This window comes from Pongo abelii, chromosome 7 (genome assembly GCF_028885655.2).
Source record: "Pongo abelii isolate AG06213 chromosome 7, NHGRI_mPonAbe1-v2.0_pri, whole genome shotgun sequence".
In the NCBI taxonomy this organism is placed as follows: domain Eukaryota; kingdom Metazoa; phylum Chordata; class Mammalia; order Primates; family Hominidae; genus Pongo; species Pongo abelii.
In genome coordinates, this window is record NC_071992.2 from 113,960,578 (window position 1) to 113,976,280 (window position 15,703).

General features: G+C 44.8%; 1 protein-coding gene and 1 non-coding gene across 3 annotated transcripts in view; both read left to right on the forward strand.

Annotated features, from left to right (window-relative positions):
- The window catches only part of ERICH5 (glutamate rich 5), a 44,225-nt gene that overhangs the window by 178 nt on the left and 28,344 nt on the right, over positions 1-15,703 (forward strand). The window contains exon 2 of one of the 2 annotated variants that reach the window (XR_010140985.1): positions 999-9,309. Coding sequence is in view for 1 of the 2 variants with exons in the window: in XM_054519197.2 (XP_054375172.1) it covers positions 14,361-14,418 (58 nt within the window). In the remaining variant the exon portion in view is untranslated. Of the gene's footprint in view, positions 1-998; positions 9,310-11,359; positions 14,419-15,703 lie in introns of those variants that run through there. The other variant, XM_054519197.2, reaches the window with a different exon arrangement.
- Positions 2,218-2,324, forward strand: LOC112134774 (U6 spliceosomal RNA). The gene has a single exon (XR_002916126.2). It is a non-coding gene; the product is annotated as a U6 spliceosomal RNA (small nuclear RNA).

The following is a 15,703-nucleotide window of genomic DNA, read 5'->3' on the forward strand; positions in this document are numbered from 1 at the left end:
AGGAATCATTTACATATATTTATTTAATACTCACAAAAGTCCCATGAGATAGTAACCTTTTTATTGTCCATTTTACATATCTAGGGCTATTGTCAGAGCTAGGACCAGAGCCCAGGTAACTTAGCTCTCTTAACAATTAAAGTTGATTCAGGCCGAATGCGGTGGCTCACGCCTGTAATCCCAACATTTTGGAAGTCCGAGGTGAGCGGATCACCTGAAGTCAGGAGTTCGAGACCAGTCTGGTCAACATGGTGAAACCCCGCCTCTACTAAAAATACAAAAATTAGCCAGGTGTGGTGGCTTGTGCCTGCAATCCCAACTACTTGGGAGGCTGAAGCAGGAGAATCGTTTGAACCTGAGAGGCAAAGGTAGCAGTGAGCTGAGATCGGGCCACTGCACTCCAGCCTGGGCGACAAAGCGAGAGTCTCTCTCAAAAAAAGTAATAAGGCCGGGCGCGGTGGCTCACGCCTGTAATCCCAGCACCTTGGGAGGCTGAGGCGGGAGGATCACGAGGTCAAAAGATCGAGACCATCTTGGCCAACATGGTGAAACCCTGTGTGTACTAAAAATACAAAAATTAGCTGGGCTTGGTGGCGCGTGCCTGTAGTCCCAGCTGCTTGGGAGGGTGAGGCAGGAGAATCACCTGAACCCAGGAGGTGGAGGTTGCAGTGAGCAGAGATCACGTCACTGCACTCCAGCCAGGTGACAGAGCGAGACTCCGTCTCAAAAAATAGTATAATTACTATTATACTATTAATTATTATACTATTATTATGAATAATAAAATATATTTTAAAATATTAATAATAAAATAAAAATAACGTTCATTCAAGTGTGTGCCCCTCTTTGATGAGAAATTAACCAAGTTGAATTAGATTATCATAGTACTTGCTTTAATATTTAGTCATAAATTACTTAACACTGCAAATCCAGATATCTGCCTTCCTCTATTACTCTAGTTGTATAAACAAACTCTTTTTGTTTTTTACTAATTTTAGAACTAACAGATAACTAGTTCTCTGACTTCAAGAAACTGAGACCTGGAGAAGTTGTGGTGCTGCTACCTGATAGAGTAAAGGTTGAAACACCAATCCGCCTTTTAATCCTGTGTTATTTTTTTTTCCTGATCCACATTTCATTTGTGGTTGTCATCCTATTATAAAAGTTGAATCCTCAGGCCGGGCGCAGTGGCTCACGCCTGTAATCCCAGCACTTTGGGAGGCCGAGGCGCACGGATCACGAGGTCAGGAGATCGAGACCATCCTGGCGAACACGGTGAAACCCCATCTCCACTAAAAATACAAAAAAATTAGCTGGGCGTGGTGGTGGGCGCCTGTAGTCCCAGCTACTCAGGAGGCTGAGGCGAGAGAATGGCGTGAACCCGGACCCGGAGCTTGCAATGAGCCGAGATCGCGTCACTGCCTCCAACCTGGGCGACAGAGCGAGACTCCGTCTCAAAAAAAAAAGAAGCTGAATCCTCAAGAGCATTTTCTATTACAATTCACCCCACATACCATTTGGCAATGTTTAGAGTCTGCCATTCACATTAGACATTCAGACATGAATCTTTTTTTTCCATTATCATCAAACATTTTTCTTAGACACTTGATATGCAAAGAACTACACCCTACCTTCAGGAGGCTAATAGTCGTGTTGAGAAGGCAAGACCTATAAAGACAATTAGTACAACTCTAACTGCCATATGAAGTCGTTGTTACAGATGTTACATGTTCATTCATTCCACAAACAGTACCATGTGCCATCACCTGTCTTAAGCCCATGGTCATATAAGATTCCTTCAGAAAACTTGCTGTCTATTGTCTGAAGGAAGGTATAAGCAAATAGCATAATATGTTTATTTAACAAATATATATGATGAATTCATCCTCACTCCAGGCACTAAGAATATACAAAGACATGGTGACTGTTCTTAAAGAGCCTACTATCTAGCTAGGCCTTAAAGGAGAGTAATATAGGAATAATTAGTTTTCTATAGACTTTCATGTACTTTTCACAAACCTTAACTCATGGTTACAATAAGCTCATAGGCATTGTTATCCTTATTTTACAAGGGCTAAGATTAGAGACAAAAGTTGTTAAATTATTTAGTAAAGGTTAGACAGGTAAGCTGAGATTTGAAGTCAAGCACTTTGCAGGATTAACTGAAATCAAGGAGGGGATGCATTCTAGTCAGAAGAGCAGAAGCAAAGCTGAAAGGTGCTTGCTTCAGCAGCATGTATACTAAAAATTAGAATGATGCAGAGAAGTTAGCATGACCCCTGTGCAGCGATGACACACAAATTCGTGAAAAAAAAAAAAAAGCTAAAAGGAGACGAGTGGTTAGTACAATTTGGCTGGAATATAGCATTCATGAGAAGGAAGGAGAAAAAAAGAATACAAAAGAAAAGTGGAACGTTAAAGCTTTAAATGTTACAAGTGTAAGTTTGCTTTAGAGTGGAATTATAAGAAATCATCTTATGCTCAAATTTTGCTGCCTTTTCTAATCTTTTCCCAGAAATGTATTTAAATCCCTGGAAATTCCTTGTCCATTACTGAATAGCCTTTGGGAGAAGCTCTCTGAATGGAAGAGGCATATTGATCAGTGATGCCATTGGGACCTGAAAACAGTGAAGGCTCTAAAATTAAATAGCCACCATGGCTGGGCGCGGTGGCTCATGCCTGTAATCCCAGCACTTTGGGAGGACGAGACAGGTGGATCACGAGGCCAGGAGATCGAGACCATCCTGGCTAACATGGTGAAACTCCGTCCTACTAAAAATACAAAAAAATTAGCCAGGCGTGGTGGCGGGCGCCTGTAGTCCCAGCAACTTGGGAGGCTGAGGCAGGAGAATGGTGTGAACCCGGGAGGCAGATCTCTCATTGAGCCGAGATCACACCACTGCGCTCCAGCCTGGGCAACAGAGCAAGACTCCATCTCAAAAAAAAAAAAAAAAATTAAATAGCGACCAGGAAAATTAAAGTTAGGTATAAAATAGGTTAAGAAAAAGGTGCTCTTGAAGGACAGATTGACAGTGTGTCAAAACGGAAAGAACATACCTATATAAGCATTTCGTATGAGGATATACAAGATGACAGTGGGTTCCTCAGGAAAATGGGATTGGAGGTTGGAAGGAGGTAGAGAAGCACTTTTTAATTATATTCCCTTCTGTGCTATTTGAGTCTTTTGGCCCAGTGATTCAACTTTTAGGAATTTATCCTACAGAAGCAGTCACAGAGTTGCTTAAAGACATGGGAACAAGAGTATTTATTTCAGCTTTATTTATTCATTTTTTGAGACCGAATCTCCCCCTGTTGCCCAGGCTGGAGTCCTGTGGTATGATCTCGGCTCACTGCAACCTCCGCTTCCTGGGTTCAAGTGATTCTCTTGCCCAGCTAATTTTTGCATTTTTAGTAGAGACGGGGTTTCGCCATGTTGGCCAGGCTGGTCTCAAACTCCTGGGCCCAAGCAATCTACCCGCCTTGGCCTCCCAAACTGCTGGGATTACAGGTGTGAGCCACCGTGCCTGGGCAGCATTATTTATAACAGCAAAAAATTAGAAACATCAAATGCTCATCATTCTTAATATACAGTCATGCACTGCATAATGTTTTGGTCAATCATGGACCACATATACAACAGTGGTCCCATAAGATTATAATACATTATTTTTACTGTACCTCTTCTGTGTTTAGATACACAGATACCACTGTGTTACTGTTGTCTACAGGCACAGTAACACGCTGTACAGATTTGTAGCCTAGGAACAACAGGCTATACCATATAGCCTAGGTGTGTAGTAGGCTATACCATCTAGGTTTGTGCAAGTACACTCTGATGTTCAAACAACAATGAAATCGCCTAACAATGTAGTTTTCAGAATGAATCCTTGTCATTAAGTGATGAATGACTGTATATTTGTATAGGCATAGAAAAAAGTCTGGAAAAGTCAGATATCAAAACAGAGAGAGATGAGAAGAGTGAGCAATGAGGAAGGGACCTTTACTTTTTCTTTAGGTTTTTTTAGTACTGCTTGAATTATTTTACAGTAAGCATTAATTATTGTTACATAAAAAGTTCCTTTTTAATATTAATAATGAAGTGTTCTTTTACAATAAATGTCTCATGAAACATCAATTACACCTCAATGTAGTACTTCTCAAAGTCTGGCTCTCAGATCACCTGCATCAAAATCAATGATTCAAACTCCTGGACCCCACCTAGGCCTTTGGAAGAAATCTCTGGGTGTGGGTCCTGGGAATCTTGAGTTTAACAGTCATCCTAGATGATTATTATAATTACTAAAATTTGAGAATTAGAGACCTAAAGAATGAGATAGTCAAATTGGTTCTGAGACATGCCTGCTTAGATAGAGCTATAAAGTAAACAGTAATGATCCCTTGTATTGAGATTGAGTGTTCTACTTTCAAAGCGTTTTTTTTTTTGGGGGGGAGACAGCCTTGCTCTGTCACCCAGGCTGGAGTACAATGGTGCAATCTTGGCTCACTGCAACCTCCACCTCCCGAGTTCAAGCAATTCTCTTGCCTCAGCCTCCCAAGTAGCTGGGATTACAGGCACCTGCCACCACGCCCAGCTAATTTTTGGTATTTTTAATAGAGACGATTTTTTGCCATGTTGGCCAGGCTGGTCTCGAGCTCCTGACCGCGTGATCCACCCACCTCAGCCTTCCAAAGTGCTGGGATTACAGGTGTGAGCCACCATGCCCAGCCTTTTTTTTTTTTTCCTTTCTTTTTTTTTTTTTTTTTTTTTTGAGACAGGGTCTTGCTCTGTCACCCAGGCTGGAGTACAGTGGCACAGTCACAGTTCACTGCAACCTCAACCTTCCTGGCTCAAGGGATCTTCCCACCTCAGCTTCTGAGTAGCTGGGACTACAGGTGTGTGCTGTCATGCCTAGCTTATATATATATTTATCTCTCCTATATATTATATATTTATTATAGAGACAGGTTTCACTATATTGCCCAAGCTGGTCTTGAACTCCTAGGCTCAAGCGATCTTCCCATCTTGGCCTCCCAAACTGCTGGGATTAAAGGAACTTGCCTCAAAGCATTTGTTTTATTTATTTTTTGAGACCAAGTCTCACTGTTATCCAGGCTGGAGTGCAGTGGCACAGTCACAGCAACCCCGACCTCCTAGGCTCAAGCAGTTCTCCTGCATCAGTCTCCAGAGTAGCTGGGACCACAAGTACATGCCACCATGCCCAGTTAACTTTTAAATTATTTCTAGAGATGAGAGCTCACCATGTTGCCCAGGCTGGTCTTGAACTCCTGGCCCCAATTGAACCTCCTGCTTAAACCTCCCAAAGTACTAGGGTTATAGATGTGAGCTGCTGTGCCAAAGTTTTTATTTATTAATTTAGGGGAGTAGATGGAAGGAGAGGAGAGAAAGGAGCACAAAGCTTTTTTTTTTCTTTTTCTTTTTTGAAACAGGGCCTTGCTCTGTCACCCAGGCTGGAGTACAGTGGCAGTGATCTTCACTCACTGCAGCCTCTGCCTCCCGGGTTCAAGCGATTCTCCCACCTCAGCCTCCCTAGTAGCTGAAACTACAAGCACCCGACACCATGCCCGACTAATTTTTGTATTTTTTGGCGGAGTTGGGGTTTCACCATGTTGGTTAGGCTGCTGTCGAACTCCTGACTTCAAGTGATCTGCCTGCCTTGGCCTCCCAAAGTACTGGGATTACAGGTGTGAGCCACTGTGACTGGCTGCAAAGCTTTTAAATATTCACTTTCCTCCAAAGTAATCAGGATAGTTGCCGTCCCTGTTTTAGAGAATAAATGATTAAAGTGCATGAGGTAACTTCTGAGGCACTTTTCTTTATATGATACCAAGTATCCCGTCCCAATTATGTGCTATGGTTTGAATATTTGTGTTCCTTCCAAAATTTATAGGTTGAAACCTAATCCCCCAATGCGAGTGTTAGCAGGTGGAGCCTTTAAGAGGTAATTAAGCCATGAGGGCAGAGCCCTGATGAATGGATTAATGCCATAAAAAGGGCCATGAGAAGGTTCATTGTCTCTTTTGCCCTTCTGCCTTGTGAAGATGAAGTATTCATACCTGCAGAGGATGCTGCATTCCAGGCACCATCTTAGAATAAGAATCACCAAACCTGCTGGCACCTGGATATTGAGCTTCCCAGCCTCCAGAACTGTAAGCCAATAAATTTCTGTTTATAAATTAACCAGTCTCAAGTGTTCTGTTAAAGCAGCAGGAAAAGACTAAGATACTATGTGTCCTCACTATACTTTAAAGAAAGGACTTAGTTGCTTTCTCCCAAGGATCTTACCATGATTTTGTACTGGAAACCAGTGAAGCCCAAAGCACTCATCTTGTGTCTGAATCATGACCACAACATGGGAATGCCTCCTGGGGAATCTTAACTGAATCCACTCTACCTCTCTTTGGAGACAGACTTGGGGCCTTGGTTTCTCTTTCTGTCTCTCTCTCTTTTTTTTTTTAGAGATGGAGATCTCACTTTGTTGCCCAGGCTGGTTTCGAACTCTTCCTGAAGCAGTCCTCCTGCCTCAGCCTCCCACAGTTCTGGGATTACAAGTGTGACCCACTGTGCCTGGTTAACATTTCTCTTTCATACCTGCATGACTTTGAGCAACTTTTAAAATCTCTGCGGCCAGGTGCGGTGGCTCACACCTGTAATCCCAGCACTTTGGGAGGCCGAGGTTGGTGGGTCACCTGAGGTCAAGAGTTCAAGACCAGCTTAGCCAGCATGGTGAAACCCCGTCTCTACCAAAAACACAAAAATTAGCCGGGCGTGGTGATGCATGCCTGTAATCCCAGCTACTTGGGAGTCTGAGGCAGGAGAATCGCTCAAACCCGGGAGGCGGAGGTTGCAGTGAGGTGAGATCATGCTGCTGCACTCCATCCTGGGTGACAGAGTGAGATTCTATCTCAAAAAAAAAAAAAAAAAAAAAAAAAAAAAAAATCTCTGTAAGCCCCAGTGTCCTCATCAATAAAACTGGATAAAATAGGATAGGCCAGGCGCAGTCGCTCATGCCTGTAATCCCAGCGCTTTGGGAGGCAGAGGCGGGTGGATCACTTGAAGTCAGGAGTTCAAGACCAGCCTGACCAACATGGTGAAACCCCATCTCTACTAAAAATACAAATATTAGCCGGGCATGCTGGCATGCACCTGTAATCCCAGCTACTCAGGAGGCTGAGGCAGGAGAATCGCTTGAACCCAGGAAGCAGAGACTGTAGTGAGCTGAGATCGTGCCACTGCACTCCAGCCTGGGCAACAGAGTGAGACTCTGTCTCAAAAGCAAACAAAAAAACTGGATAAAAGAAAGATGTGTACCTCATAGTATTATTGTGAGGATCACAGTAAATATTATAGCACTGATCACAGGGCCCTGTATAGGAAAACCAGGCAGTGGATATTCCTCAATCTCACTCCTACCTCCACACCACCGCAACCCACACATACCTTCTGCAGTTAATCACAACAGAACAAAACCTATACTCTAGAGGGAGAAACACTTGCAATGCAAAAAAGACAGCCAAATTTCTTTAGTTCATGAATATTTTGTAAATACTTCCACACACATACTTATTAGAGCAGGGGCTGGCAAACTTTTTGTTGAGAACAAAATAGTAAATATTTTAGGTCTTTAGGTCCATATGGTCTCTGTGACTACTCAGTTCTGCAGCTGTAGCACAAAAACAGCCATAGACAATATGTAAAGGAATGGGCACAAATGTGTTCCAATAAAACTTTATTCACAAAATCAGGCAGCGGCTGAATCTGGCATGCAGACTATAAGATTACTATTATTAAACATAACTACTTTTAAGTCATATAGAGAATACCCTTATTCTAAAGAGATGTACATTGACATATTTGGGTGAAATATCATGAGTTCTTCCATTTATTTTCAAGGAGTTCAAATAAAAATTTATGTAGATAGGCAGGTAGAACAAATGCAGCAAAATGTTAATTGTTGAATTTAGGTGGAGGGTATATGAGTGTTCATTTTACTGTTCAACTTTTTGTAAATTTAAAAACCTTCACACCAAAAAGTTGGGAAATGTGTATGTTTTAAGAAAGGACTTTGCCATCCAGATGTTATTTTTTCTGATGCTAGTCTAGCATTTCAGAGTGACTTTGAAAGAATACCAACAGGTAAATGTTGGACAGAATTAACACAAGGCCGTCCTTTGGTTTTACTTCACCAAAATGGCCGCTCCAAGTTTCTGAGAACTGTGTATGCACCTGAAATCATTGTGCTTCTGGCTTTTACTTGCTATGAGAATTAAAAGTGACAAGCCTGCATTTCCTGTTGGAGCAAGTACTAACAAGTTCATCTGATTTGTATTGGCCCATCTACTTATTGTCAAGCAGTGAAAACTATCATATTCATTGTCATCTACTATTTAGTGTTCAGATTAGGAAGCAGCCTATTAGTGATTTGGAACTTAATTTGCCTAACTCAACCTTCATATTCTTACCAGTCATCCTGGACATTAAACATGCTCACAAAGATCAAGGGAGGGAAGGACAATGAATCCAAGTGAGAGGACCTTGTAAACTCAGTGAAAGCTCTTGGCCTTACAGCTAACTAAAACATACATAGGCTGGGCACAGTGGCTCATGCCTGTAATCCTAGCACTTTGGGAAGCCAAAGTGGGAGGATCACTTGAGCCCAGGATTTTGAGACCAGCTTGGGCAACATAGTGAGACTCCGTCTCTATCAAAAAGAAAAAAAAATTCTTTTTAATTACCCAGGCGTGGTGGTTGGCATGTGCCTGTGGTCTCAGCTATGCTGAAGGCTGAGGTGGGAGGATCACTTGAGCACAGGAGGTCAAGGCTGCAGTGAGCCGTGATCGTGCCACTGCACTGCAGCCTAGGCAACAAAGCAAGACCCTGTCTCAAAAACAAACAAACAAAACCCACAAAACATTAAAACATATATACACCTATTCAGAATTCTGAATAGGGGACAAGAGGGAATGAAGGTTACCTATTCATCTCTGCCATTTCTGCCTCCACATTAATACGGAATCTGAAATATTTCTTCAATATTTCTTTCTGTTCAGACTAGGAGTGCTCTAGACTCTTAACAGTTTTGTTTTCTGGCCTTCACACTCTACATATCCTGCTGGACTTGGTTAAAAATAGGCCAGATAATGCTTTCTCCCATTTTTTTCTAAAATGTTTTTTAATCCAAGGAAGCATATGCTTTTTATGTTCTAGGGTACAAAGAGCTCACAGTACTTTATCCACTGTTTTACTGTGGAGAAGTGACACTTCTGGAAAGTAAAGTGGTATCTAAAAAGGTTGGTCTCTTGGTTGATTTACATTTCTTAGAGTCAGTTTTTGAAATTTTAATATAACTGATATCCCTGTGTGTCTCTGTCCACAAAAGTATGAAGTTTTACATATCATTTTCAATGATTTGAAAAGTCTACAATGTACTTTTGTCCTTAATAAAGCCAGGAAGCACAAGCTAAGACATCACATGTTTTTTGCTTTTAATCAGAATAATATTAATGTAACACTGCATGTCATGCTGATCAGAAAATATCACTGATTACTTAATGGAGAAATATAAATGCAATTTTGTGATAAAATCAAAACATAAGTATGTGGAAGTAAAATGATAAAAGGAGTCCTTGGAGGTGAAAAGATTTATGAATTACTGTCTGGGATATTTTCAGCTATGAAAATCACAGTATCAGGCCAGGCTAGGTGGCTTACACCTGTAATCCCAGCACTTTGGGAGGCCGAGGCAGATGGATCACTTGAGCCCAGGAGTTCAAAACTAGCCTGGGCAAGATGGCAAAACACCATCTCTATTAAAAATACAAAAACTTAGCCAGGTGAGGTGGCCCGTGCCTGTAGTCCCAGCTACTCAGGATGCTGAGGTGGGAGAATCACCTGAGCCCAGGAAGTCGAGGCTGAGGTGAGCTGTGATCATGCCACTGCACTCCAGCCTGGGCAACAGGAGTGAGACCCTGTCTCAAAAATAATAACAATAATAATAATAATAATAATTTTTTTTTTGAGACGGAGTCTCACTCTGTCGCCCAGGCTGGAGTGCAGTGGCGCAATCTCGGCTCACTGCAAGCTCCGCCTCCTGGGTTCACGCTATTCTCCTGCCTCAGCCTCCTGAGTAACTGGGACTACAGGCGTCCGCCACCATGCCCGACTAATTTTTTTTGTATTTTTAGTGGAGACGGGGTTTCACCGTGTTATCCAGGATGGTCTCGATCTCCTGACCTCGTGATCCACCCGCCTCGGCCTCCCAAAGTACTGGGATTACAGGCGTGAGCCACCATGCCTGGCCAAATTTTAATCACAGTATCAGTTATGACCTGGTATTAAGCTAGTCATCAAATAAGACTAAAGGAATAAGACAGGACAGGTAATTGTTGAGAAAGCAGTCAGGAAAAGGGGAGGTGGTGTAAGTGTGTGTATTGGTTTGGAGACTTGTCAGCAGCAGAAACAAAGTAGCTCAACTAAGCAGAAAAGAAATTTAGTTTGTAGTTCAACAGGCACAGTGGCTCATGCCTGTAATCCTAGCACATTGAGAGGCCTAGGAGGGAGGATCACGTCAGCTCAGGAGTAGTTTGAGACCAGCCTGGGCAACATGGTGAAACCTCATCTCTACAAAAAAAATACAAAAGTTAGCCAGGCGTGATGGCATGCCTGTAGTCTGAGCTACTTGGGAGGCTGAGGTGGGAGGATGGCTTGAGCCTGGGAGGTGGAGGTTGAATGAGTCGAGATTGCGCCACTGTGCTCCAGCCTGGGTGACAGAGCTAGATCCTGTTTCAGAAACAAAAACAAAACCAAAACAAACAAACAGAAAAACCCACAAATGAACAAGAAGTCAGATCTGCGTATACAGGTCATGAGAGAAGCAGCACAAGTTATTAGTCACTGATTCAGAGCACACCATGCAAACTGCAGGGTGGCACCTCAATCTTACCTTGTCTGGTACTATAATTGAGTGTTGTTGTTTTTTTGACAGAGTCTTGCTATGTCACCCAGGCTGGGGTGCAGTGGCGTGACCTCGGCTCACTGCAACCTCTGTCTCCTAGGTTCAAGCGATTCTACTGCCTCAGCCTCCCGAGTAGCTGGGATTACAGACATGTACCACCACTCCCGGCTAATTTTTGTATTTTTAGTAGAGATGGGGTCTTGCCATGTTGGCCAGGCTGGTCTCGAACTCCTGGCCTCAAGTGATCTGCCTGCTTCAACTTCCCAAAGTACTGGGATTACAGTCATGAGCCACCACACTTGGCCAATTTTTTCTTTTCTTTTTTTTTTTTTTTTTTTTGAGATGGAGTTTCACTCTTATTACCCAGGCTGGAGTGCAATGGCGCGATCTTGGCTCACTGCAGTATCCGCCTCCTGGGTTCAAGCGATTCTCCTGCCTCAGCCTCCTGAGTAGCTGGGATTACAGGTATGCAGCACCACGCTCAGCTAATTTTTTGTATTTTTAGTAGAGACGGGGTTTCACCATGTTAGGCAGGCTGGTCTCCAACTTCTGACCTCTGGTGATCCACCCACCTCTGCCTCCCAAAGTGCTGGGATTATAGGCATGAGCCATAGACAAATACGGCAAATTTTAGGCAATTTGAGCATCAAAGTAAATAATTATGGTGTTGTAATCCCAGCTTCTAGAGGTCAAGACAGGAGAATCACTTGAGGCCAAGAATTTGAGACCAGCCTGGGCAACATAGCAAGACCCCATCTCTATTAAAAAAATTTTTTTTAATTACCCAGGCATGGTGGCACATGCCTACAGTCCTAGCTACTCAGGAGGCTGAGGCTGGAGGATTGCTTGAGCTCAGGAGCTTACGGCTGCAGCGAGCTATGATTGCACCACTGCACCCCAGCCTGAGTGACAGAGTGAGACTCTGTCTCAAATAGTTTAAAATGATGTTATTATGGGCTGAATTGTCTTCTTGGACACTTATATGCTGAAATCCTAACTCCCAGAACCTACGAATGTGACTGTACAGTATTTGGAAATATAGCCTTTAAACGGGTAATTAAGGTAAAATGAGGTTACATGGGCCCTAATCCAGTATGGCTGGTGTCCTTATAAGAGCGGGAGATTAGGACACAGACAAGCACAAGCGGGAGATCAAGTGAAGACATGGAGAAGATGGCCATCTACCAGCCAAGAACAGAAGCCCTCAGCAGAAACCAGTTCTGCTGACATCTTGATCTTTGACTTCTGATCTCAAGAACTATGAGGAAATACATGTCTGTACTTCTTGTTATAGCACCCCTAGCAAACTATCACAGATGGTAACATACTACATTGGATAGTGTGAGACTTCATGAGTGCTCACTGATGTAAGTGAATAAATGGGGGGAAGGAAAAGCACTTCCTTACTTCATAGTAGAATGGCAGCTAATCAATATAGAAGGAATAATGTAATTAGAGAATCACAGGCACAGCGTCTCATGCGTGTAATCCCAGCACTTTGGGGAGGCATAGGGAGGAGAATCCCCTGAGGTAAGGAGTTCAAGACCAGCCTGGGCAACATGGCAACACTCCCGTCTCTACAAAAAAAATTTTTTTGGATGGAATCTTGCTCTGTCACCCAGGCTGGAGGGCAGGCTCGGCTCACTGCAAACTCCATCTCCCGGGTTCCAGAGATTCTCCTGCCTTAACCTCCCAAAGTGCTGGGATTACAGGCATGAGCCACCACGCCCAGGCTCTTTCTCTCTAAAAAAAGTCCTGGCCAGGCGCGATGGCTCATGCCTATAATCCCAGCACTTTGGGAGGCTGACGCAGGCGGATCACCTGAGGTCGGGAGTTCGAGACCAGCCTTACCAACATGGAGAAACCTCATTTCTACTGAAAATACAAGATTAGCAGGGTGTAGTGGCGCATGCATGTAATCCCAGCTACTCAGGAGGCTGAGGCAGGAGAATTGCTTGAACCCAGGAGGCGGAGGTTGTGGTGAGCTGAGATTGTGCCATTGCACTCCAGCCTGGGCAACAAGAGTGAAACTGTGTGTCAAATTAAAAAAAAAAAAAAAAAAAAAAAATAGCCTGTTCTTACTGGGTGCGGTGGCTGACACCTGTAATTCCAGCACTTTTGGGATCCCACGCGGGCGGATCACCTGAGATCAGGAGTTCAAGACCAGCCTGGCCAACATGGTGAAACACCGTCTCTACTAAAAAATACAAAAAATAGCCAGACGTGGTGGCGCACCTGTAATCCCAGCTACTCAGGAGGCTGAAGCAGGGAGAGTTGCTTGAACCAGAGAGGTGGAGGTTGCAGTGAGCTGTGATCTCGCCACTACACTCCAGTCTTGGCGACACAGTGAGATTCCATCTCCGGAAAAAAAAAAAAAAAGCCAAGCGCAGTGGCTCACGCCTGTAATCCTAGCACTTTGGGAGGCCGAAGCGGGTGGATCACCTGAGGTCAGGAGTTCGAAACCAGCCTGACTAATATGGTGAAACCCCGTCTCTACTAAAATTATAAAAATTAGCTGGGCGCGGTGGCAGGCGCCTGTAATCCCAGCTGCTCCGGAGGCTGAGGCTGGAGAATTGCTTGAACCCGGGAGGCGGAGGTTGCAGTGAGCCGAGATCGCGCCACTGCACTCCAGCCTGGGCAACAGAGAGAGACTCAGTTTCAAAAAAAAAAAAAAAAAAAAGATCTATTCTCTTAATAAATGTCAAAGTCATGAACGACAAAGCAAGACTGGAGGAACTACTTCAGATTAAAGCAAACTGAAGAGAGACACAACTAAATGCAACGTGCAATCCTGGATCGGACAATTGGCAAAAAAGGAACATGGAGGGTGGATTAAATCGTACTGTATCAAAGTTAAACTTCCTTGTGGTAATTGTAGTTATGTAAGAAAATAAGACTGTCATCGCACATCTAGTCTACCAATCAATAGCCCCTAGTCCCAAGGCCGCCTCGCCTCCCTGGCTCTTTAGTGATGAGTCAGATGATACCTCCCAGCGCTTCGCCCTCGCCCCCTGACATCCTCCCTATCCTTGCTTTAGGGGCTTTTCCTCTTTAACTGTGCCATACCCTCCACCGTCTCCCCTCCTGTCTCCTGGGCTCTATTCGTCCCTGCCCTCCTCTGCGTCCTGGCCCTCCCGCTCTCTGCCGCTTTGCCCTCTCAGGCTCCTTCCACCTCCTGCCAGCTCCCTTCCACCTCCTGCCAGCTCCCTTCCTCCTCCAGGTGCGCACCTGCTACCACTAGCCCCGCTGCGCGCTTGCGCTCTACGCCCAACGGAGCCGGGCTGCAGAACTGGAGAAACTTCCGCGGCTACGGGTGCGGTTGCCTTCGGATCCCGGCTTCGGGCCGACACCCGCGCGGGGCTGAGACAGGTGTCTGCGCTCCCCGCAATGGGCTGCTCCAGCAGCGCCCTCAACAAGGCCGGCGACAACAGCACGCTCCCCAGCGGTGAGCAGGGGACCGGCGCCGCCCGCGCCCGGGCTGGGGACTCGGGTGGGCTAACTCCCCGGGAGGTCCAAAGGGTGTGCCCCGTGGCCACCCCGCCTGGCAGGAGCCGGGCCTCGCCCCGGAGGATGCGAGCAGAACCCGGGACAAGGCTCGATTTCCTCCCAAATCTTGAGCGGCGCTGCTGTGACCGCGGGTGCGGCGGCCCTGGTGCGCTCCGCGGCGCTCGCTGCCAGACGCGCGGGGCCCGAGGCCGGGCGCTGGACTCACCCTGTCCGCTGATGGGATCTCGGGGAGTTGGTGTTGAAGCCCTAGGGCGGTTAGCCTCGGCATTGCCTTAAACACAGGAGAAATGTCCTATCAAGGCCTCCCAAGGCTGGGGGCCGTGGCTGACGCCTGCAATCCCAGCACTTTGGGAGGCTGAGGCGGGACGATCTCTTGAGACCAGAAGTTCGAGAAAAACCTAGGTAACAAAGCGAGATCTTCCGCTCATCCGTCTCTGCTAAAACAACAACAAAAAAGACTTTTCCCCATTTACCCTCCCATTAGCGTTTCAGCATCAAAGATGGCAAAAGATGCGGAGAATCCAGAGGAGCATTCACTCCATGAAATGGGTCCCTGCACTCTGAATAGGTCAGACACACTTTCAACTATTTTCGGCTTAAGTATCAATTGAGAAGTATGTGTGATCAAAAGTGGTCATCACTGACTCTTGCTGAAGAAACTCAACAAAGACATTTTAGCATCTGCTATATAATACCCCAGTGCTTGGCTAGATGCTGGAGATACAAGTGACCCTGTTTGTGGAGATTGAGGGTGGAGGAGACAGAAAAGAAACACGTGAAACAATTGGCTAAGGTCGTTTCTGACAGTGATAAGTACTGTGAAAAGTATAAACGCAGATACATGAATTAGAGAAGGACAGGGTTTCACAGCCGACTCACTTTTCTTAGATTTTGAATGGCTAATGTTTTGGACAATGCTATGGAGGTTAAGCAAACTCCGTCAAGCTAGTTACAGTCTTCTGCAAGGCGAACTTTAGCGGGGATTTTGTACTGGAGTGAATTCCTTTTCACAGATTTTCTCTTAGCACCTTGTGTTATTGCAGTAACAGAAATGTCTTCCTCTCTGATGTTGTTGGTAGAGCGCACCAGATGGTTACGAATGCTTTTCAAAGCTCAGCCGCTGTGTCCTAGTCAGAAATTTGTTGTGTTGCTGTTATTTTTGTAGTGTATGAGAATTTATTTCTAGTTTCCATAGATAACAGAAAGCAATGACAAGTCAGGAA